This window comes from Pelobates fuscus, chromosome 3, assembly GCF_036172605.1.
Source record: "Pelobates fuscus isolate aPelFus1 chromosome 3, aPelFus1.pri, whole genome shotgun sequence".
NCBI classification, from domain to species: Eukaryota; Metazoa; Chordata; class Amphibia; order Anura; family Pelobatidae; genus Pelobates; species Pelobates fuscus.
The window spans coordinates 78,658,520-78,683,339 of record NC_086319.1 but is presented as its reverse complement, the minus strand read 5'-3'; the positions used below and the strand labels follow the sequence as shown (position 1 = coordinate 78,683,339).

General features: G+C 39.0%; 1 protein-coding gene across 1 annotated transcript; it reads right to left on the bottom strand.

Moving 5' to 3' along the window:
• Positions 1 to 1,751: 1,751 nt before the first annotated feature.
• Positions 1,752 to 23,815, bottom strand: FAF2 (Fas associated factor family member 2). Its single transcript, XM_063447270.1, has 11 exons — positions 23,727 to 23,815; positions 16,727 to 16,795; positions 15,616 to 15,750; positions 15,459 to 15,535; positions 15,236 to 15,374; positions 12,356 to 12,441; positions 11,989 to 12,080; positions 11,732 to 11,909; positions 9,285 to 9,456; positions 6,161 to 6,304; positions 1,752 to 2,757 (listed from the first exon to the last, which is right to left on the bottom strand). The coding sequence occupies exons 1-11, from the start codon at positions 23,787 to 23,789 to the stop codon at positions 2,575 to 2,577; spliced, it is 1,338 nt and encodes a 445-aa protein (XP_063303340.1). The 5' UTR covers positions 23,790 to 23,815; the 3' UTR covers positions 1,752 to 2,574.
• Positions 23,816 to 24,820: the final 1,005 nt, after the last annotated feature.

Genomic DNA, 24,820 nt, shown 5'->3' with positions numbered 1-24,820 from the left:
ACTATATAGTTCACAAGTCCTAGCACAGGAATTCAAATGTCCAACTAACTATTCAGCAACACAGCTGCTTTTAGTATCTACATTAATCTGTAGGTTTGTGGAAAATCCCATCGATGTTTGCCAATTTGCACGATCTTCCATATAGCAGTCCATGTGAGAGAACACAGTATTGACAGTGGCTGTGATACTTAAGCAAGGCAAGAGACACTACCAGAAGAAGAAAAAGGAAAGAAAGTAGTAATAAAATTGGCATCTTCCTTGCAGCGCAGAGTACATTAAAATTGTTATTCATTGTGCTGAAAAGTGTCAAGAATTCAATGTGAGTTTAAAGGGACGTGGCAGGCACCAGAACCACTAGAGCTTCTGATACATGGGGGGGTAAAAACTGCAGAATCAACATTCAGCATCGCTGTGATTTGCATTAATGCTTCTCTATTAGGGGACGCTCACTTGCATTGTCAGTGCTTCCCTGTAAGAAACATTGGATTATTTGAGATCGGCAATACAGCTCATCTCTCCACAAGGGGCCACTTCAGCAAAACTAGCACAGAAGTGGAATAAAAGGCATTAAGTTTAATTAAGGAGGGCTAAATTATTAAAACGGATATAACACTAGGAATGCATGCCTGAATTCCTAAAATTAGATAAGCTGTTTTGGCCTTAACGGTTTAAAAAAAAAAAAAAAAACACTGCCTCCCTGTACACTCTCACTAGGCAGAAAATGTATTTGTCCATAAACAAATGCCATAACGAATCTTTTTACTTGGCTCTTAGAGCAGGAATTTCCCTAAAACTTAATATTCCAGGTTCTATTTTCAAAATTACCTGCTGCAGACCTTGAGATCCCTATCTGTTGCAGCTACATAGTACATTCAGCTTTTACAGTGGCTTATATTAACTACATTAGTTGGTTCCAAGGAATGGTGCTAGTGTATGGTGTTTTTTTGCAACTTAACTACTAAGCCCTTAGAGGTGGCTACTAGATAACTCCAAAAGTCAGAAAAATTATTTTAAGAGAAAACTACAGGCATCAAAACAACTTTAACTTAAAGAAGCAGCTTAGGTGTATAGATCATGCCCCTGCAGTCTCACTGCTCTACCATTTAGGAATAAAATCATTATGTTTATGCAGCCCTAGTCACAACCTCCCTACATTTGACTTGCACAGCCTTCCTAAACACTCATCAAATGTTTACACTTCCTTTATTGCAAATTCTTTTTACTTTACAATGTCTCATCTCCTCTGTTAATAGCTTGCTTGACTGTGCAGGAGCCTTCTTTATATATTTAAAGAGCAGGAGATACTTTTCAAATAAGTTATATTTGATTGAAAAGGAAACCATTCCCCCCCCCCATGCAGCCAGGGAAGGTGTGGAAAGGGCTGAATAAACAGAAACAAAACGTTATTTAACTCCTGAATGACAGAGACTTGAGCAGTGAGACTTCAGATGCATGATCTTTACACCAAAACCACTTCATTAAGCTAAATTTATTTTGGTGAATACAGTGTCCCTTTAAATACTGCTAAATAATGAGTGTTTTCTTTGCAAAGCTCAAATCATATGCAAGGTATGATTATTACAGGGGTATTTGTTGATATCAATATTTGAGAGTTTTGAATCGTTAGGAAGCTTGGGGAAAGATTTACTTGACTCAACGGCACTGTGTGCAGAAAGTATGTTTCACACATATATGCTGCCCCTGCCCCTTCCACATTCACAAGCATTTAAGGTATACATTTAACACACAACAAAATTCTAAAATGTTTTAATTTATATTTGGAATAAATTATAATCTGGAATATAGTCCAGTCAGGACATATAGAATACTAGTGACGAGAGAAGGCATCTAAGCAGGGAGACCAGTCACTATATATTGCCTTTATTACACTACAAGGGGTTGATAATCATCCCCTGTCCCAAAGCGAGATCCATCACACACGCTTAGTTACACGCAGGATCAGTTGAAAGTTGCTTGTATCAGGTACAATGACAGCTGCCAATCTCTCTCCTTTGGTCTTTTAGAAAGCAAGAAAAAAAAAATTAAAAGGAAAAGGGTGTTTTATACAGTATGAGGAAATGATATTCCTCTTGTTCCTCAGAAAAATAAAACGAAATACACCCAACAACAGTTTACCACACCACCACCTGCTAGGATGAATGTGTGTAATTCCGTAGAGATTTTCTTCTTTTGCCATGGTGGAGAGGGATGCAAGGTTCCCTCCCAGAGGAGGAACAATATGTCAGTTCGAGAGACAAAAAAAAAATACATATAGAACCCTGCAACATCTCCTTGCACTTTTCAGTTCATGGTCACTTGGCCTTTGTCCCCTTCCAATGGGGGAAAATAACAAACAAGCCACTGCTACACACTGCCTACCCCCCCCCCCTTCCCTGTCTAGGCAAGGTCGCCAGGATCCAAAGTCAGTAGCAGCAGTCATTAAAAAAAATAATGTTATTAATGAGATTAGGTATCTCATTTCTCCCTACCTGCATTTTTTTTTTCTTTTTTCTTTCCTTCATTCCCAATTTTGTTGGGAAGCAAAAAAATATATATGTTTATATATATTTAATGTCATTCATCTGTGAGATCCTGTACAAACAGGAGCTGTGAACGGCTGAGTCCAGCCTCCTGAAGTGTAGGAGGCATGGGGACTTCCTCGGTGGGAAGGCACGGCAGCACCCGACGCGGAAAGTTTGCCACTATCTGGAACTTCTCTGGTGTCTCTTGCAGGGAGAAGAGGAAATCGTGAATCACCTGAAAGAGATGCATATACCTTTGTATTAATAACAAATACATTTTTGCATGACTTAAGATAAAATCTTATAACAAGACCGTATGGAGAGACCATATGACTGAGAAAATATCACTAGGTGCTAATGCTCAAAAGCACTCCCTCAAGTGCCCAAACAAAATCAAATACTACAAAAAGAGATAGCACACTAGAATAACTCCTAAGAAAAAATGCTTTATTAAACCATAAAAAGGTATAACAAACATGACGCACAAAATAAAGTGACAACAATAAGGCAAATAAAGTAAACAATAATAATTACCACAATTTGACACGAGCCACTAAAACCCCCAATGTTTCGACACCTCCTGGCTGCCTTTATCAAGGGTGTTTGTATCATGGCTTACCAGTATCTGCTTATATTTCCCACATACAGCTGATAGTCATCAGTGAACAAATTAATCTGACCCCGGAAGTGACATCACCTCTGGTTTTGGTCAGTAATAACATACCGTTAAACATATCAATAGAAATAAACCATAACCTATAGACAGGAATACAGAAATTCCAATAATGCTCACTGTATATACTAGTGAGATGCCGGATAGATAAATTCACAAACAGACCGGCACAAGCGCATCCGTAAAAATCTATTATATAACACCATTACATGTAATGGATTAAATGCCCATAGTCAATATGAGCTACACTACTGCGCATGTACTGGTGGCGGACAAATGAACCATCTACGCGCGCATGCGTCACAATATGTGAATAAACCAGCCATGTCCAGCTGTCAATACACGTAACTGTATTGTATGATTGCGCACCTGCGCCCCTTGCCGTATGCTGCGCGCGTGCGCCCTGTCATGAATGAGAAAACCCTCCAAATGTAAATAGCAATAAAGAGAAAAGGAAAAGAACAGGATATGTAACAGAAATAGGGGCTCGTCTTTCTGCCAGAATAGGCTTGTGGAAATTATTATTGTTTACTTTGCCTTATTGTTGTCACTTTATTTTATATTACATGTTTGTTATACATTTTATTGTTTAATAAAGCATTTTTCTAAGGAGTTATCATAGTGAGTGATCTCTTTGTAGTATTTATGATAAAATGTTACTACTCACAGAGGCTAGATATGATACAATTGCAGCTGCGCAGACATGAGCGCTAAACCCCTTTAGTCCCAATGGCACAATTTACTTTTAGTAAGATGTGAGCCCTCTGCTATATTTACAGGAATATGGTGAAACAGTCAAAGTGCAAATAGCGCTGTACCTCATTAAGTTACAGTGCTATTTCCAAGAGATCTGCCAGTTAGGGCAAGACTCTCAAACCAATCTACTGTAGTGTTTGCAGATCAGCCATTTCATTAAGCTGAATTAAAAGCTTAATCAAGCTTAAAAATATAGTTTACCGATCTTAGGCTTATTTCTATCTCCCCTATCAGCAACAGCTCCGTTTAAACTGTAAGAGTATTGCTAGTAAGCAGTGTAAACAACCTACAGATCTGCTGCTGCTAAGGGCACTTTGTGATCACTGGCTGATGCCCTGATAAAAGTCTCTGATCTCCATATATTAGTGGAAATATGTCCTAACTAGTTACAGGGCTATCTGCACTCTGGCAGACCTGCAGTCTACCAAAAGTAACTAATGGAAAAAATACAGACTGCAAGTACAATAAGGCAATCAGTACAGTAGTATTGATTTGCGTTGTCAGGTTTGGTAGCAAATGTTTTGCATACAGGCAGAGATAAGTCATAAGACAGCTGCACTAATTTGCAAAGACTCCTGATAGTGACATTGCTGCTTGGGGTTCAGATTTAAAACTTGTGGGGTATTTCTGTACTCGGAATAGTAGTTATTGCCCTATATTGGCACAAACTGCAATGCAGTATGTGTGGGGAAAATTCTACAAAAGCTTTTTTTTTTTTTTTAGTGTATGTAATGTGACATGGCCCACTTAAAATACTTTGTATTGCCTACTTCTTAAACATGGTTTTGAGTTATTCATGATGATCACACCTACACAACCCTGACATGCTAAATTCTAAAACCTTTAAAGGACCACTATAGTGCCAGGAAAACATACTAGTTTTCCTGTCACTATAGTGCCCTGAGGGTGCCCCCACCCACCCTCATGGCCCCCCTCCCGCCAGGCTCTAGGGGGTAGAAGGGGTTAAACTTACCTCTTTCTCCAGCGCCAGGTGGGGAGCTCTCCTCCTCCTCTTTGGCTGAATGCGCATTATCAATGCTTTCCTATGGACGCTGGCGTCTTCTCACTGTGATTTTCACAGTGAGAAGCGCAGAAGCAGTCTAGCGGCTGTCAATGAGACAGCCACTAGAGGCTGGATTAACCCATAGGTAAACATAGCAGTTTCTCTGAAACTGCTATGTTTACAGAAAAAAGGGTTAATTCTAGCTGGACCAGGCACCCAGACCACGTCATTAAGCTGAAGTGGTCTGGGTGCCTATAGTGATCCTTTAATCTTTAAAAACAATAAAGCACTGTTTGTGCTTGACTGTATGTCAGCTCTATCTGGCAAAATATATCAAAATCCAAAACATATGAAGTATATCCAAATACAAATTAATACAAGGATAGCTTAATTTAGAGATCGTTTAGCCACAATTATTGTACCACAAAATGGGAAGTTTTTAGAATAGACTAAGTAAGACTCGGCAAAGTGCTATAAATTGGCTTCCTATAAGGACAAAATAGTCCAGTCACTGAAATGGTTAAATTAAGGCTTACAATTTCCACATGCCCACTAGCCATTGCCTAGTGAAAATGTAGCCAATGCAAGTAGAAAATCGCCCTTGGTGAGTGTGCCACAGATCCTCCAAGTTTGTAGTGGCAAGTAACTTTAAAAGCCTGGCTAGTAGCTTGACATTTTCAGCCCTGGTTAAATGGTTTCAAACAAATCACATTTAAATATTAACAGAATCCATGTCCAGCACAATCATATGACGTAACAGAAATGAAAATGTGGATGGAAAAGCAAGACAAATAGGTTTGAATCTAGTACAAAAAAAAAAATTGTATCATCACAATGGATTAATACAACTACAACCTCACATTTACAGTTTATGAACATGTACTTGTATTTCACATAATTCCTTGTCATGTTTGGACAAAACAAAATCTGAAAACTGTAACCAATTAAGTGAACAAAGAGGCAGACAATATTCAATAAGCAGAGAGTTCAAAAAGCATTTTAGCTTCTAAATCCTCCATATACATCTGCAATAATACTGGTGGCTTACAATAATGAGCAACAGAGGCATTTATTAATTATATGTGCGTGCGCCAAATGATCACAGCAAGCACATGTGTATGTGTGGGGAAATCCTAGCCATCACACTAACATACACTAACATGAAACCAGAAAAAGGACAACATGACATAACTAACAACCACTAACCGATAGCGATTGAGTGAAAAGGAACCGCCGCTCCACCCTTGTATCGTTTGGCATCTTGAAAATAATTTTCAAAGTATCAGGATGGTCTGGCTGGGGTTCAGCAGGAAGACACTCAGATATGCGTTCCTTCTCTTCCTGCAAATTCTATAAAATAAAAGAGATGCATTAAAGGAGCACTGTAGTACACTTGTCTGATTTGTGTTAAAGTCTCTCAAACACCTAACTACAATTTTTTTTTTTTTTTTTTTAAAGTGTCATACTAATCACCATAACCACTACAATGTATGTAATGGTTATAGTGCAAGGAGGCATTTTCACAAACACCGTGCGCATCCAGCAACACAATGAGGAATTTAATATCTACTGCCTGTAGAAACATTTGGATCTGACTGAAACAGTCAATGTGCACAGCCAAATTCAACTATTGCGCGTCATTTACATGGTCTAACTATTAATACAAACAATACGGACTGTAAGATGGCATCCATATTTTCCGTAACACAATAACAAGCTGGTGGTAAGTGGGGCCCTTGTGTGACATGTCATGATTCCATTTTATTCCAGAAGCTTGGTCCTTAAGGGGTTAAAAAAAGGATTCCTGTGGGTTAAAACAAAGTTCTAATACATTTCTCTCTGCAAACAAGCACCCTGGCTTTTCATAATAAGGATATTGCAGCTGGCACTCCAGTTAACAGTCTGTATCCCACTTCCTACCACTTATGGCAACACAAATGGGCTTACTAACAAGCAACCCGTGAATGCAAATTGATTGATCGAATTTTGGTTAAATGTTAATGTTTAAAAAAATTTCACTTAAAGGACCACTCTAGTGCCAGGAAAACACTTGTTTTCCTGGCACTAGAGTGCCCTGAGGGTGCCCCCACCCTCAGGGTCCCACTCCCGCCCGGCTCTGGAAAGGGGAAAGGGGTAAAAAATTACCTTTTTCCAGCGGTGGGCGGAGAGCTCTCCTCCTCCGATCCTCCTCTTCTCCTCCCAGTCGGCTGAATGCGCACGCGCGGCAAGAGCTGCGCGCGCATTCAGCCGGTCACATAGGAAAGCATTCATAATGCTTTCCTATGGACGCTTGCGTGCTCTCACTGTGATTTTCACAGTGAGAATCACGCAAGCGCCTCTAGCGGCTGTCAGTGAGACAGCCACTAGAGGAAATAGGGGGAAGGCTTAACCCATTCACAAACATAGTTTCTCTGAAACTGCTATGTTTATGAAAAAATGGGTTAACCCTAGAAGGACCTGGCACCCAGACCACTTCATTAAGCTGAAGTGGTCTGGGTGCCTAGAGTGGTCCTTTAAATGTATTTCAGCTGGAAGCCGTAGTGGCTATGTATCTAAAACTCATTAGAGTCATGGGCATTTCAAAATTTAAAACAGATTCATTTCAGCAGCACGTTTGCAGTGACAGCATTTGTGCCTCAAAATTACTTCACAAAGGGGAAGGGATGTTGAGGTTTAGACAATTGTGTTTTCTGGGAGGTGAGAATTTTGATCATGTATGCCATTATAAAACTTAAAAGGAACACTCTAATAATAATAATAATAATAATGACTAGTTTGGGCAGTGGAGTATTCTTTAATACATTTGGAAAATGTTTAGGTTGTCTTCTCCAATAATGGAATTTAAATGATCAGTTACAGATTGCTGAAAAGCACTGGTGTTGCAAACTGTTTTGTTCAGGAAGCATACATGCGATACTTTACCATTAAAAAACTAGGGGCTCAATTTAACCCCTACAGGGCGTAGTCCATAGTACACGTTCTGATCAAAACAAAATGTAAGCAAAAACTGGAATAGGTCTGTTCAACCGTAATTCACCTCTTTCATATTATATATCCTTTTGTTCAGGAGAAACAGGGCTTTAATTTCTCATGCACTATTCATATATGAAACAATTTATTATGAATAAAAAACTGAGAAATTAAGATTTAAAAAAAAAGAAATTGTAGTCCCGCCTGACATTTTATCTTTAAATGTCATGATACTGTTCGGTTTTACTGCAATAAAATGCACAGATTTGTATTCAGCAAAGTCTCACGAGTACAACAGTACCAATGTTACAGTGTTTTGGAAAGTTACAGGGCCAAACATAGCACACATTCCATTTTTCATTTTTTTCCACATTGAAATTTGCCAGATTAGTAATGTTACTTGGAGATTTTTTTTTAGCTCTTCCCACCAGCAGGGGGACTGTGACAGCCCAGACAGTCCCCCTGCAGGCAAATCCACAGCCAGCTATAAGGGGCCAGATTTGCCGGGGTAGGGCTGCCTGGGCTGTCAGGCAGTCCTCCCGAAGCAGATCGCCGGGAAGGTATCTGGGGGCTCAAGCCGTTACAACGTTCTATGACACCGCAACGGCTTTAAAGCCCATTAGAATGGGGACGGCATAAAACGCCATGACGGCTTTAAGGGGTTAATATTGTTGGAGAAGCTTTCCTTCGATCATTTATTTTTGGATAAACTACTAAAATGATTTTATCGACATTTTAAAATGTAAAAATATACCATATGTAAAAATATGGAAATATATCAAAATATTGCAAAATGGAATGTGTTTCAAAAGATTAAATAATTTTAAAAGTGTATCCAAAATAATTTGGAAAGCTTATTCAACAATATTATATTGAACGCTAGGTTTCATACCAGCATTAAAAAATAAAAGAGGAAAAAAAACAAAAACAAAGATTTAAAAAGGAACACGTGGCAAAGAGACTACTTTGCCATATAAATACCTACACACACACAAAAAAAGTGCAAATCATTGTACTATGGTCTCCTGCAATAATTTCCAATTTGTACTCTTGTTGAAGCATGAGAGTACAAAGGTAATGTGGATCCTGGCAGCTTCTGCCAAGAGTTGAAGGGAAAAGGTGCAGAGGAGAGAGCACTGCATTCCTGCTGTCATTCTCTCTTCGCATGTTAGTTGCAAGGGATACAGAGTTATATGCACAAGATGCAAAGTGATTCATTCAGTTAAAAAAAAATTTTTTAAGAACAACCACGGTTGTATTCGCTTTAAATAATAAAATAAAAAAACAGCCACTGCTGTATAAGGAACTGATGTACATTGCAATCAATAGAGAACTAGAGTTTTCAAGTCTCAGACATTACCCGTTTCTTCCTCTCTTCTGCCAGTTGTCTCATCTGTGCCTCTTCCTCCTCTCTCCTCTTCTGCTCCTGCTTTTCCTTCCTCTTGCGCTCTTTTTCTTGGTCAGCACGCAGGGATGCCAAATAAGCCTCATCCTGCTGTTGTCTTAGCACCTGTGTTTGGTTTCGCTCCTCTCTAGGAAAAGAGTAGATTTCGTTATTTGACTACACTATCCTCACCACGAATGAGGTAGAATAAGTTGGGTCTACATTTCACAGTGTTATATGTCCAAAACACTGGTAGTCAAACTTCACAGTAAATTCAAATACAACAGATGTTAAATCACAGCCGGCGTATTTTATTCAAGGTAGTTTTAAGTGTGCGTAAGAGTTAGATGCTTCTAGAACTATAGGCCTTCACTACCTACTAGGCATGATAAATAAGTAATAAAAGTATTAAACATCAATTGAAGCAGTACGGCACTAAATACCTTTGGATATGCTGCATTTTTATCACATATATTATGTAAAATCTATTATAAGGATATAGTAAATAATAATGGGAACGTGTCTTGCCGTTAAATAAAAAAAAAAAAATTGATTTATTTAATACACACTAAGTTACAAAAGATTAGTATGTGTCTGCTTGTGATAACATCAAGTTATGCATCTGGTTTCAAAATGACATGTTTGTATTCACAACCAACAAATGGAGGTTATCAAACGTGTAGGATTTGGGCATAAACCAACATTTCATGTTTGCCCATGGTAACTCCAAACAAGAATGAAGAGGCTATTTATCTTAGTCCTTGTGATAGCCGTAATCTGTAAAGGGGGAAAGGACACAACATACATACTATCCTAGAAAACTTGTGTGATGAGAGCAATCTCGCCACATTGCATTGGAGAAGCCTGGTTGCCCGCCTGCTGCCTTTGGACCGGCAGTTAAACGGTTAATTTTACTGTGCAGAAATTCATGCCTTTCTGCACAGCCGTTCGGTAGATTCTGTCTACCGCACGAACCGCCTTCTGTTAGCCTCCCCAGAGCCGTGAGGCGCTGTTAATTAGCCACCCAGAAGCTAGCGTGTGCCTTCAATCTGCCTCCCTGAAGCCGTGGTTAACCGCGGCTTAACGAGCGTGTGCAGTCAATTGACCACCCAGTAGCTGCGGTTAACCGCAGCTTAATTGACTGTTACTGGGTGGGCGCGATTACACTAAGCGCCCGCTAGGTGGCGGTGTTATGGAGCTCCCCGGACGGCCAGCGGTGCTAAGCCCAGAATCAGTGCACGCACCGCTGAGCCTCCAGCCCCCTGGTTCCTATTCGTGCGATTTAGCCGAACACCGGTTAATTCGGTAGTTTGTATATGTGAATGTGTTAACCTAGATAGCTATGCCATGGAGCCAATTCGTGTAATTAAAGACTCTGGCTCCATAGCAATTGAACTGTGTGAATAGGATCTGAGCGCTATTCGGTATATTTGTGCGCTCAGATCCCAGCTATCTGGGGATATGCGACATGTCTGTGTTTTATGTATAAATTTTAATATTATATGTTTTAATGTATTTTACTGTATTTGGGTCCCCACGTGTATAATGGAGTTTGCCTCTGTCCTGGGAGATAATTTAATTACTTCTCAATTATCTCCAGGATAGAGGGAGGGAAATTAGGATGCATTGTGGGGATGTTGTACTTCTGTGTGTCTGAAATGTGATACATGTCTGTCTGTGTTACAGTCTTCCATTTGGTCCCCTAGGAGAGTGGCCACCAGGTGGGAGACCTGCATAAATACTGAACAGGTAGCCCTGAATAAACCTGACCACTGCTTGACCCTCAACACGGAGCTGTGTCTCGTTCTTGGGGGGGATTTACTGTATGCTGTTAGAGACTGATTGCCAGGAGTGTAAGCTGATTATCTGCTTTTCTTGTTCGTCTGCTAGCAGCTATTTGTGAGGTTCCAGTTCGGGAGGTTTAGTGCTATTTTGTATCCAGTTCGGGAGTTTGGTGTTCTGCAGTAGCTGTGCCTGTATCTCTGGAAGGGGAAGATCTCCTAAACGGCGGTTTAACCCCTTTATGCCTAGGGTGCCGTTACAACTTGAAAGACTGTGATCCAGCAAATGGATAATGCAGGGAGAAGAGTATACAGATAGATACATCACATCTCAAAAATAGTGCTGCAAGGTTCAGCACTGTGGCTATTGTCTAGTGGATTGCAGACCATGCTTTACCTGAAATAAACCAGGTAAAATTATTGTACTTTAATTTTGTTTGTCTATGAATATTTCTTTGATCTGTAAAAAAAAATCATAGATTTTATGTATATATTTTCATGTTTGGAAATAGTAAGTTCAGTTATATGTATATGCTATTCTATGTGAAATTAAAAAAAAGCGTCAGAAGACTATACCAGCATATTTTTTGAATAACATATGTATTAAAGCATAAATCAAGGCAAAAATCATTTGAGGCATACCGCTCCAGTCTCTCTGACACCAGGTAGGTCTGGTTAGCTTCCATTATAAAAGTCAACTGGTTAATTAGGTCCTGTGGCTGGATTAAACCTTCCAGTCTCCCTACTACTGTCATCCTGCGGTCCTTCAGCATGATCATGGCCAGAAAGGGGTAGGTATTCTCACGTAGGGCCTGGGAAACTAAAAGGAGAAAGACAGAATTGTTAGAATCAGCTGACCATTTCTAACAAAAAACACAAGCACACATATACAAGCTTACCTCGAAATCCTTCTGGCTTGTTTGTGGAACATGCCCAGAACAGCATCCTACTGTTGATAAAGTGTGTTATCTCAGGTGTGCAGAGTGTATTCCTAGATGGAAATGACAAAAAATAAATAAATCATTAAATGATTGATACCGACGGTGGATATCTAGCTCTTAACACAAAGCTGATTTGCATAAAGATTTGACAGCATCACATTCACCCAGAACGAATACTATCTAGCCAAAACAAAAAATATATATAAAAAAAAATTCCAACAAAAGAAGCAGTCAATAGAACGATATCTATCATTACTGTTGAAGTTCTCATGGGTGCAGAAAGTATTCTAAGATAAGTGACATTTTCCAGGAAACGTAGATTCACCTGCAGAAGTTGTCAGAGTCCTGGTGATCTTCACCATGTAGATAAACTAACAAGAAGCGCAGCTCCTGTTTGGCATCATTTAAGGCCTAAGTATAGAAAAAGTAAGAGTATCACATAACTCTCATAAACAGAAGAAAATAAGGACTGTCTAGATTAAGCATGTCTTGGTAAATAGATTAGAAGCAAACAGGGTTGTTTTATTTACGAACGTGAGAATAGATCTCCAGTGATAAATTATCTGCATTTAAGCATTATATCACTTTATTTATTCAGGCCTAATAATCTCCCCTGGCTGTTCACTCACACTGCATCCATAAAAAAATGGTTTCATTTTTAATCAGATCTTACAGCACTGTGTTTATTTCCTGATCTGTTCAACTTCAGATTTAATCACCCACATGAGGCTGCTGTAGGCTCTAGCAGGCTATGAACAGCGCAGGAGATAAAAAAAAAAAATCTAAATTAAAACTATGTGAAATAGGTGAAACTAAAAAACCATGAAAACTATTTTTCAGGAACTTTGAAGAGATGCTGTGTGAGTCCCTAGAGCTGCATGAACAAAGTGACTTATGGCACAGAATGGATCAGTGAGACTGCAGTGGGCATGATCTATACACCAAAATCACTTAATGAAGCTTAAGCTGTTTGGTGCTTAGTGTCCCTTTAATAAGAGTTGCCAGGATATTTATATCGGCAGACATTTTGTGCTAAGATAGAAATTAAAAGTGTCTACTGCCAGTCACATTTAAAACCAAGCTGACTCCATTTTGGATCTTCAGGCTAACAAAGACACATAATTTCTTCTTGTTTTCAGTAACTCTAGCCATCAGCCTGTGCTAAGGAATGCTTTATATAAACAAAGCAATGCAGTCTCAGCAAGGATGGGGATGGAATACAACCCAGAGACTAGTATATTCATTATATATACTTGTATATATCTAGCCACTACACACTTATTTTACCATTATATTAATTGCATATAATTAGTATTATGTTAATAATATAGACCATTCATGGATAAATATTCATGAAGAAATACCATATTATTTAATAAATATTAGTGGACTAGAAAAATAATCCTACACATACAGCTTCACAAAAAGACCAGACATAAGAAAGCCAGATACCAGTCATAGATAAGACTTCGTAATTAATTTTACTTTCTAAATCTTAGTCCCATTGTAAAAATAGGGTGAAATTCAGGTTAGAACTGTCAATTTTAGAAATTACGACAAAGTTGACGACGCCCTGTCTGAAAGAAACGCTTTGAACTGACAGCAAGTTTAAGTTATGGCAGTAATTTTAGATAAGCCAAATTACGTCAGAATCGTCATCAAAATAAATTAACTCTTTCGAGGACACAACATTTTGATGAGGCAATTGAGCCATCTATTGACCAAAATCTAAATTGTGATCTGTGAGTTTACCACACCTTTAATGTCCGATTGGCCTCATCAACTAATGATGTACAGAGAGTCTGGCTCTTTAAAAAGTTAGGAACAAAGGGAAGAGAGACATTCAGATTCGGTCAGATTGGGAAACTCAGACATACATTCAAGAAGATGGAGAGATCCAGGACACTCTGGGACTAACACTCAACATTTAAACTCTCTTGGACACAACTCAAGAAACACTCCTTGACACTTAGAATTTTACAATTACTTTATCACATGCACACCTCCTTACAAACATTAACCACACTTCCATTCATTCCTGGGACTACCTACTCATCCGATAGGAGCATCTACATAACTGGTAATTATGCTGGTTTTATTTAATGAATCTAAATTAATTAAAATATTTACTAATAGCAAGATATATGTATGGATAAATCACGGTCAGATTCCATAATTGGAAATCTTAGTGAACTAAAGAATATATAGTTATAAATATTCCATTCTGCAGGTGGAATCAAAATAATTATATATATATATGGATGATATATTTATCACGTTTATCATACCGCTGTTTTTATCCAGATGTATTGATTTGCTCTGAAATAAGATCGTTTATCTTATGTAGAGTTGAATTCGGCTTTTGTAAAAATCTGGTATATTGTTTCTTATTGGGCGGTTCCATGGAATGGTTAATGATATGAACGTTATTTTAATAAAAAATAGCAATAGAATAGGATATTATATGCCTAGGATGATTTAGCCAGCATTGTAAGAGTTAATCAGGATCTAACTGTGAGCCAAGATTTTATGGCTTCACGCTGTGCTGTGTGAAGTTTCTGTGTTCTGTGTCTGTGAGATTGTTCACATATTGTAAATTTGTAAGTCTTGACAGTTGATGCTGTAGCCATTGAATTTGTTTAAAACCATTGCCATTTTGTTGTATACCTATGTTATACTAAATATTCACTGATTATTACCACGTATGTTACATATTATTTTATCATGATGTCACAATAAATTATATTTTTATAAAATACAATTTGTGATTTATTGTATGGAGTAAAATCCTCATAATGATCGTTCTCTAGGATCTAAGAGAATTAAAATAGTGGGTAATTATCAAGATATCAATTTTGATATAATAAAAATTAAATACATTTTTGATAATTTTTATGAAAATATTATTTTTAATATTTAACACCCCATAAATATCCCCACAGGGTGTAGTAAAAACGTAAGTGCTTTTACTGGAGTTTTCATTTGCATCTATGCCACCATCCTAAAGAAAAGTTTGATGGCATTTTAATCAGTTCTTATAAAAATCCCTATTCAAACGATTGCAACTCTGCAGAGAAAATAAATCTACATAAATATATTTTAGATCATCTTTTCTTTTCCTCCACGACAGATCGCATTGAGATGGGTGCACTTTCCAACATAATGCATGGTTTGACAGAGACAGGCAAATAGTTTAGTTTCTTACCTGGCTGTAGGTTCCCTGGTAAAACACAGGGTGTATTCTGCCATATTTCTCCTCAAACACTTGTATAAAAGAAATGATGTCTCCCACTGGGTCAGTGACTCGGCTGCGTGGGTCTGGCCGGATAAAACGAATAGCAAACCTGAAAATAAGGCAGATGCTGCATGTGTAGAGGTGTAGAGGTTTACGCAAACAACGAACTTACATGGTAATGTAGATAACTTACCTAAAAACATCAAGTAGTGTGTAATACGTGAAGCGGAATGGAAGCATGATCAGGTAGTAACCCCATCCTAAAAGCCCCTGTAAGAAGAAACCCATATTACAAGGTATCACAAAGAAAGAGCACCCAATGTTGAGATCTATAATCCCACTGTACATACCCTTGGCTGTGGTCGGGATACTACATAGCTATATACTCTATGGTCCGCTGTGTTAACCTGCAATGGCCGGCTGGGGGTAGTGTTAAAAACACTGGGAACACCCTCCTGTTCATTCAATCTGTCTTGAACAGCAGCCTGCAGGGGAAAAACAAGCAAAAAATAAAATAAAATGAGACAGACTGTCAGAGGTGTGGAAGAGATATTTTCTGTTACTGTATATCATCCACCAGCAATGTCAGGACTCCACAGATCCAGACAGAAATAGAAATCAGAAGTCACCTTGCTGTAGTGTGTGACACCTTTCCTCACAGTACAGGGAGGACATGTAATTTCATTACTTCCTCACAGTGCTGCGATAATAGGCAGTTAAGAACCCCAAAGCTCGCTCTTCTGCTTTGATTTACAGAGCAAGTCCACTTCCCCTGCTTTCGGAGTGCTTGAAACCTAGATCTCAGACTCTCTCAGTTACAGTGTCTGCAACTGTATGTATAAATTTAAAGGGACAGTTTAGGCACGAAAAAAAAAAAAAAAAAATCTAATTTGAGTTGATATAGTCCCAGGAGGTCCCTAGTGCTGGCTAACCATGAGGGGTCAAACCGTTTACAAACAGTTTAAGCTCAAAGTCTGTGTTCCAGCACCGACTCTCCTTGCCCTTCCCTAAAATACTCTTAAAACCAAAAACTAGCAGAATGGGTCAGCTGACGCTCTGTGAATTCCGATCAGTGAATTCCCATAAAACTAGTTTAAAAAGAAACACACTTTTTCAAGCCATTTTTATGAAAGGGGAGTAACTGATTGGTTAAGAGCATCAGGTGACAGCTCTGAGCCATATGCAGCACCACTGCCCGATTCTGAAAGAGCCTTTGGCTTTAGTGAATTTTTTTTTTGTGGTAAATTAAAAAAAAGTTTTATTGTCATCCAGCATCAATATGAATAAGCAGTGAAAAAAAGGACACCGGTTTTAAAGAATTTTATAAAACAGAAGGACAGAGAAATTCAGCGCTGGAACACAGACTTTGGGGTTAAACTGTTCAAGAATTTAGATTAAGTTATTATGGTGCCCAGAGTGTTCCTTTAACTAGTTATACATATACAACCATACTAATAGTACCTCAATATTCCAGTTATGTTGTTGCAGAGTTTGGCGACACTGGTCCATTGACTCAATACCAGTAAGGTCCTAAAAAAACATATGAAAACAGATGTGAGAAATCACAGTAGTAGAAGGCCTTACATTCTGTAGGTAACTTTACAAATACAAGGAGGAACTAAGCTTGTACGCTGCACCCAACAATGTGCCTTTTTTTTTTTTTTTTTAATTCTTTCTTTTTGAGTGCATGGAAATACAGGACAGCTTACTCTGCCACGATAACAGTGTGCCTTTTTGATGATTGTGTACTCTTTAAAAGTACCCATCCAGCACAAGAAGGAGAAGATTTATAAAAGCCCATCCAGACACAAACAATGTACATGCCTTTTACAGGTTACTGTGCAATATTTACCTACACCCTGGTTTCCCTTTTCCTATTTATTTGTAACAGACCTAATATGGGGAAAATATTATGTGGCAAAGGGCAGCTCCTCACATAGATACACAACCAAAGGAAGCTATGTTTCCCCCTAGCATTAAAAGTACTTGTGAGTTTGCTTTGAATGAGGATGTCCAGCGTCTTTGGGGTGGGGGGGGGGGGGGGGTGGGGGGTGGGAGGAGACTACAAATATGAAAGCATTGTGCCATGCACATTAGGGTCCCCCGGTTTGCCGAAGTCAGAGGATGAGGATCCCGACCCAGCTCCAAGGGACCTCAGCTGTGGAAACAAGTGTTTAAATGTTTATTTTTTTTTATAAACTCTTTACTTGGCGGGGGCAGACAATCATTTTAGTGCATAGGGAAATTATAGCTTTAGAAATACACTTTTGTATTCCTATCGCTATAGTGTTCCTTAACCAGAGCACGCAATAAACTCCAAATTAAACAGACTGTGCAATAAAGGAAGTTTAACCCCTTAAGGACACATGACATGTGTGACATGTCATGATTCCCTTTTATTCCAGACGTTTGGTCCTTAAGGGGTTAAATATTAGATCTCTTTTAAAAAGAGTGTTTAGGATGGTTGTATAGGTCGCATGAAAGGAGGTGTGACTAGGGCTGCATAAACAAAGAAACAAAGTGTTTTAACTCCTACATGGCAGAGAATTGAGCAGTTACACTGTAGGATCATGATCTTTACACCAAAACGGCTTCCTAAAGTTTTGTTTGGTGCCTATAGTAACCCTTTAAATATGGACTACTTTGCATAATGCCTATTTACAAAAATGGCAAAACCAGAAAACCGCAGAACAACTTAATACAGCTCTTGCCAAATACATTAGAACAAGGATGCCCAATTCCCCAGCAATAACTGTGCTAAGAAAGATGCCATGTTCAATACTTTGCCACTGGAATCCTCTTGACCATTGGTTCCACACAACCCCTGATACTGTGTCAAGGGAGTGCCCCTGCCATAAAGGCAAATAACTATTCAACACTATTACCTCTGGCAGCTCTGGGATAATTGGAAAACAATTAAGTGTTCCTGAAAACTTTCAAGTGTGCCATAAGCAGATTGACCTCCTTAAGTCCTTAAAGGTTTAAAGCAGACCTTAATTAATGCATCATTATTAAAATTGTTAACTAAAAACAGTTAACTAAACCTAATAAGTTAGTTTGGCTAAGGTTTCATAGCCAAGCGTAAAGTGTACATTGTAACAAGCCATTCAGAGAAGTATGTGTAAGGAAATATGTCGCTCATTGAAATGTGCCTTTGTTAAAAAAAAAAAAAAAAACGCCAGAAACCGTTGGTATAGCATATAATCCGATGTCAAATTCTGTTAACAAGGCAACAGCCTCTGTCTTAGCAAGGATGTGGTCCAATGCAAAAATAAAGCAAAATTTAAATTTGCTAGGTATTTTGCATAGCAAATATTTCACTTTCAGCAAACCTCCAAAAATGTGTTCTACAGATATGATTCATTTCTGAAACATGTTAAAAGGGAACATTTTTAAGCACATCTGTCACTTCTCTGGACCATGGTAAACACTTGTAATGCTTTTGTTGGATTGAGCAATGCAGCATTGGAAAGTATAAAATGCTGTGGTGGAGGCTCAGCGCACGCCATCTTCAGCTCCTCAAGAGTTGCAGAGAGAACCTGCCGGAAAGAAAAGAGAGTGTGCTAGGTCCCGGCAGCCCCCAATTCACTGTGAAACACCCCCTGGCAGCCTGCACAAAGCCAATGGACCACCATGGAGTGTAATGTGCCCCTCCTTGGCAGGAAGGGGTAATACTATTTCAATTATTATAATGTTTTTTTTGTTTTTTATTAAATATTGTAATAAATGATACAAAATTATTATTTTAAAAAGTTTTTAACACACAGAACCATCCCCCCCATAATTACACACATATTGCATCCACTACACATGCACACATTCTTGAAAACATAAAAATTCTGACTAGCATGTATATTTTGTGCATTTACCACTCAAAAGAAAGACACAAAAAAAGTTCAGTTAATAACAGTTTTGTGTAGAAATTATGTTTGTTTTTTTAAAACTGCAAAAAGCACGGTTGGTACCAGTTATCGGCCCTCAAAGGCAATCGATAATTGGTATCGGCGCTAAAAAATTAACATTGGACGATCCCTAATAAATTTAATCCCATGATACAATACGTACAGATGCCATAAGGCATTTATAGCGCCTAAATGTCCGTGTGGCACATTCGTGTTCCTCAACACTTTAAAAGTGGTCTTACACCTAACAGCTCCCTAAACCTGTAAAGTGCCTCTAGGGTGTCATAGAGCGATGACTTAGCCGTGGACATGTAAGTGCTACAGGAGGTGCAAATGTGTCATACTTCCACAATTACACTATAAGCACAGTAAATGCTTTAGTAGCGTTTACTGTGATGAGCGATTATGGAACTACCTCTATTGGAGCTGGGATAGTATCACTAAATTTAGCAAGCAATGTTATGGTAAACACAGTCCAATTACACTCATTTCATATAGGACACTATATAATTATTTATATATTACATAAATGATGACTTTTATAATAAACACTTTATATTATTGTAATTTCTATACCAATTGGCACAGAAAATTAATTTTACTGGCTGGAGACCCTGTTAACAGAATTTAACAATAAAAAGTTTTCAATTCACAGGGTTTTATCATTTTAGTATGCAGGCATATACAAAATATACCAATATACAATGAAAGATTTATTTAATGTACATATCAATCCCGCTTTGTGGTGCAATACATCCATTACTTAAACAATGTGGGAAGGAAATTAAAATCAATAGGATTGCTCTCAGGTCTATAGAAAATATTGTGGATCATAAACCTGTGTTTACAAAGCATTTCATTCTTTACTAGTCAAAAAATAGCACCATTTTCAGATTGTAATATTTCTATATATACTTTGAAAACACAGTTGACAGAAAAAAAAAGTTATAAACTACAAAACAGTACTTGGTTTTTGATAAACCCGTGATTAAAGTGTACCTTTCATTTTTAGAAAATGCTATTTAATCTAAACATTGTGACAGCCAAACCGCTAAAACATTTATAGCTTTTACATTTTATTTTAGGATTTTTTCCAACCATTATCTTTAGGTCATCTAACCCAGGATAAATAAAACACGGACAGACACAGTACAGCAGCCCCTAATCTCAGACCAACACCAGGTCAAACATGTTCCCGTCTGTCCAAGATTAAAAGGTAGTTAAGTAACTGTATGGAAACTGGAATAGGAGTATGAATAATCATTCATTCCTTCTAAAGACTAAAGCAGGAGTGCCTAATACCTAGATCCCCAGATGTAGGACTACAACTCCCATGATGCTTTGTATGCCTTTAGAATGACAAAGCATCATGGAAGCTGTAGTATATGCATTAGCCTTCGTGCACAACTGGAATCACACATTTGCATTATATGCTTCTGCTGTGCAAGGATAATTCAATGGCATTCAATGCATAGATAAAAAAAAGTACATAGAGCCCATAGCTAACGTTCAGTTAGCAAGTCTGGAGTTCTTGGCACCATTTTATCTAATGGGATTAAGTCGTTTTCAAATAGTTTAACCCTAAATTGTCTATATGGCAGCCGACTGCTAAGCCCCTTTGGCACCAGTGTCTCAATAGTTTAACTGAGATGAAATTGTTATGGGGCATGGTGTGAAACATTTAATACTTTGCACCCAAATCAACACCTGTTTTGCATTAATAAAGCTCCCCCGCATACTTATTTGACTGTTTTGTATTCTACTTTTATTTGAAGACTATCCCAGATATTTCCTGCCCATTCCTGTAGAGCGGCATTTTTGGGCTTTTAAATTCCCCCACCACAACCTCAAAAAAGAATGCCTTTTTCTGCTACCTATTGGATTAACCCCTTAAGGACACATGACATGTGTGACATGTGATGATTCCCTTTTATTCCAGAAGTTTGGTCCTTAACGGGTTAAACACAACATTTTAAACACCACAAATGTAATATTGGTCAGTGTTATGGAAGGCCAATCAGGCAACCACACACAAAAACACCACACTGGCATTTATATCAAGCCAAAAATTATGCATCTCTTTGCATTTATTTTTATTTTTTATTTTTACACACATCAAACAGCAAATAAGATAAACTAATTAAGTCAGGAACTAAAGGTTATTGAAGACTCTGCTCAAACAAGTTTACCACTGGGAGAATATAAACACTTTACAAATTGAAAATATGCATTTAGTAAACGTACTTATAAAATAGTGAACCAAGGAAAAATGACAAAATAAGTAGGTTACTTCCATCAAACCATCTCCACTACAATTGGCTTGGAATGCTGGAACCTTCAGAATTTAGGTGTTTGTTTATACAGGAGAACTCTTGGGCAAAGTTCTAAAAGTGGAGCAATTACCATGGAAACCAATGGAAGTACCTGCTGGTCACTCCACATTTAAAACTTTGCACCAGAATTACTCTTTTTACATAACCCCCACTGTAATCATAAAATAATCAAAAGCAGTGGCTACTTTAAAGAGAAGCAATGATTCAAACAGAGAGAAATAAATATCATATAGAAAATTAATTGCAAGAAAAGTGCATGAAACTTAGGTACAAACACACACACAGTCAGACTTGTGAAAAGTTCTATTTATAAAGTTCTTATTTAACCCCTTAAGGACACGACATGTGTGACATGTCATGACTCCCTTTTATTCCAGAAGTCTGGTCCTTAAAGGACCACTCTAGGCACCCAGACCACTTCAGCTTAATGAAATGGTCTGGGTGCCAGGTCCCTCTAGGATTAACCCCTTTTTTTTTTTTTTATAAACATAGCAGTTTCAGAGAAACGGCTATGTGTATAATAGGGTTAATCCAGCCTCCAAATCCTCTAGTGGCTGTCTCACTGACAGCCGCTAGAGGCACTTGCGTGATTCTCACTGTGAAAATCAATTTACAATGCTTTCCTATGAGACCGGCTGAATGCGCGCGCAGCTCTTGCCGCGCATGCGCATTCAGCCGAAAGGGAGGATCGGAGGCGAGCTCCCCGTCTGGTGCTGGAATAAAGGTAAGTTTTAACCCCTTCCTCATCATCCAACCCGGCGGGAGGTGGTCCCTGAGGGTGGGGGCACCCTCAGGGCACTATAGTGTGAGGAAAACTAGTATGTTTTCCTGGCACTATAGTGGTCCTTTAAGGGGTTAAAGAGCTTTGCAGGATTGACAAAAAAATGCTATATTTTATTCCGTGCTTTTTTACTGTCTGTTGTCCAAGACGATCGCAAAAGAAGCCAATGTTACTGAAACACTCCAAGCACCATAACAACTACAGCTCACTGTAGTGTTCATGGTGTCAGGAGTGCCCGGCGCCATCGCAGTGTAATTTGTCAACGTACCTGGGTCCCACAGGGCACCCTTTAGACACATGCCCCAATTCCAGATTTTCATTGCAAGAGAATCCGGTTAGTTCCACTGAACTAAACAGGGCCATGCTCATTGGCAGATTGATACAATAAATGCGGCAGTGAATTGGATATGCTTTATTAGTTATGTTCCTTGGAGAGATCATTTAACCATGTCTGATAGTACTACCTTTCCAAGCACTAGCATGGAAATTATCTATAAAGAAAGAAATGCTATGGGGTTTGGAGGAAAATCTGTAAATGCATATCCATTGTCAACCAATTACCTACTGATATGATATGTAGATAATGTAAATGAATGGGCACAGGGTAGGCGATAATATTTTAGCAAAAGAACACTAAATCACTTATCTGAATGATGCTTTCTAGATGTGAAAACTGGTGTAAAGAGAATATGGCATGAATAGTCATTTTGCTCAATTATAGGTCTATGGTTGCCATTCAAGGCTGGAAATTTTGAACTTTAAATTTTTTTTCCGGGCTATGGAGCGAACCTGTGTATTACCTGCATAACCACTATAAACATGTCTATTCACTAAAGTGAATTTCAAATACAAGGCCAATGTATCTCAGAGGATGTTAAGAGTTCGCTATTTTTACCTTAAAATTTGAAATTCGCTTTGAATTCTCATTTTAGTGAATAACCCTAAAAAATAGAATGGCAGCATACATTATGGAAACAATCATACTATATTTTGGCCATCATCCTGTCCAGCAACAATTTTACTTACACGCTCAGCTCTCTGGACATGCCAATATCAGGTTTTTGCAATGTTAAACATCTGGAGAGACCCCTTGTCAGATAAGATTAATAAAACCCAAGTCTGACATTTTGACCACATAGCCTGCACCCTCTATAGACCAGGCCCCAGCTGGCACTACCATAACCACTTCAAGCGTCACAAATGGAAGCAAGGCCATGTTACAGGCACAGTAAGCACATACAGAGCATGCCCCCCTCTGTCTGATAGCAGCACACACTTTAATTAGAAATCACAACTTTCCCCCAGCTCATGGCTGCCAACATTTCATACAAAGCTAGGCCAGGCCCTCCTGCGGCCATTACACCCCCTTTCCTCCACCCACTACACATGGCGCACCCTCACTGCACACGGACTCCCTCCTCCGCCCTGCTCCCCTACGTGCACACCTGGAACTGAAGCAGTTTTTCGGTCTGCTCCTGGCTCAGCTCCCGCTCCTCCGGCGCCGCCATCTTCCCTCTCCGCCTTCCGACCAGTCACTCCCATTCGCAGGAAGTGACGTCGCAAATTCAGGTAAGAGAGGACCGGAAGTTTCCCCGGGGTCCGCCATCTTAACCCGGTGCTTAGCAACTGCTGCGGTCAGTCACGATGTGAGAGCACTGTGTCAGTCTGTGGGCAGGCTGCTAACCTAAACACACGGGCTAGCCTGACATTTTAATTTCAATTTAGATTCCCGACAATATACAAATGGATTGAGTAGCCCTTATTCAATCTGTTTGTTTATTGTCGGGGATTTAAAGTGAAATTAAAATTTCAGGCTAGTATAGCCAGATTGATCTTGGAAAAACCTCTCCCAAGTCATATCTTCAGTTTGGAAATTTTGACACAAAATGTGAAATTTACAGGAACGCTCCAGGCACCATAACAACTTCATCTAAGTTTAAATGTACCTTTTCCAAGCCAGTTTTGTGAATGGCGAGTTACTGATTGGCTGAGAACATCAGCTGACTGTTCTCAGCCAATTTTTGGCGCCCCTGTCTGGCGGCACTCCAAACTTTATGATCGGCGCTAACAGCAACTTTGCCTATAGGGAACAATTGAAAACCTTGAGTTAAGAGAGTGTCTGGGGGCCTCCTGGCACCATAACAACTTTATTTAGATAAAGTTGTTATGGTGACTAAATGGTCCCTTTAGGTTCAATGCCATCCAGTTTACTGTAGTGAATAACTTTGGGATTGTTGTGATGGTGGTCACCGTCACTGGGAGAATAAGATAGATCTGTGTTTGACTCCTATGTTTTTTACCCAGGGTGCAGAGTGTGTGTAATGTGGTTGTTTGGTGTTAAAGGGACTCTTCAGTGCCAGAAAAACAAACCGTTTTCCTGGAACTGCAGGACCCCTCTCCCTCCCACCCCATCCCAGGTTGCTGAAGGGGTTAAAACCACTACAGTGACTTACCTGTATCCAGCGCCGATGTCCATCGGCGCTGGTTCAGGGTCCGCCCACGCTCCTCCCCTGCCATCATCCGGCGGGGGAGACCTATT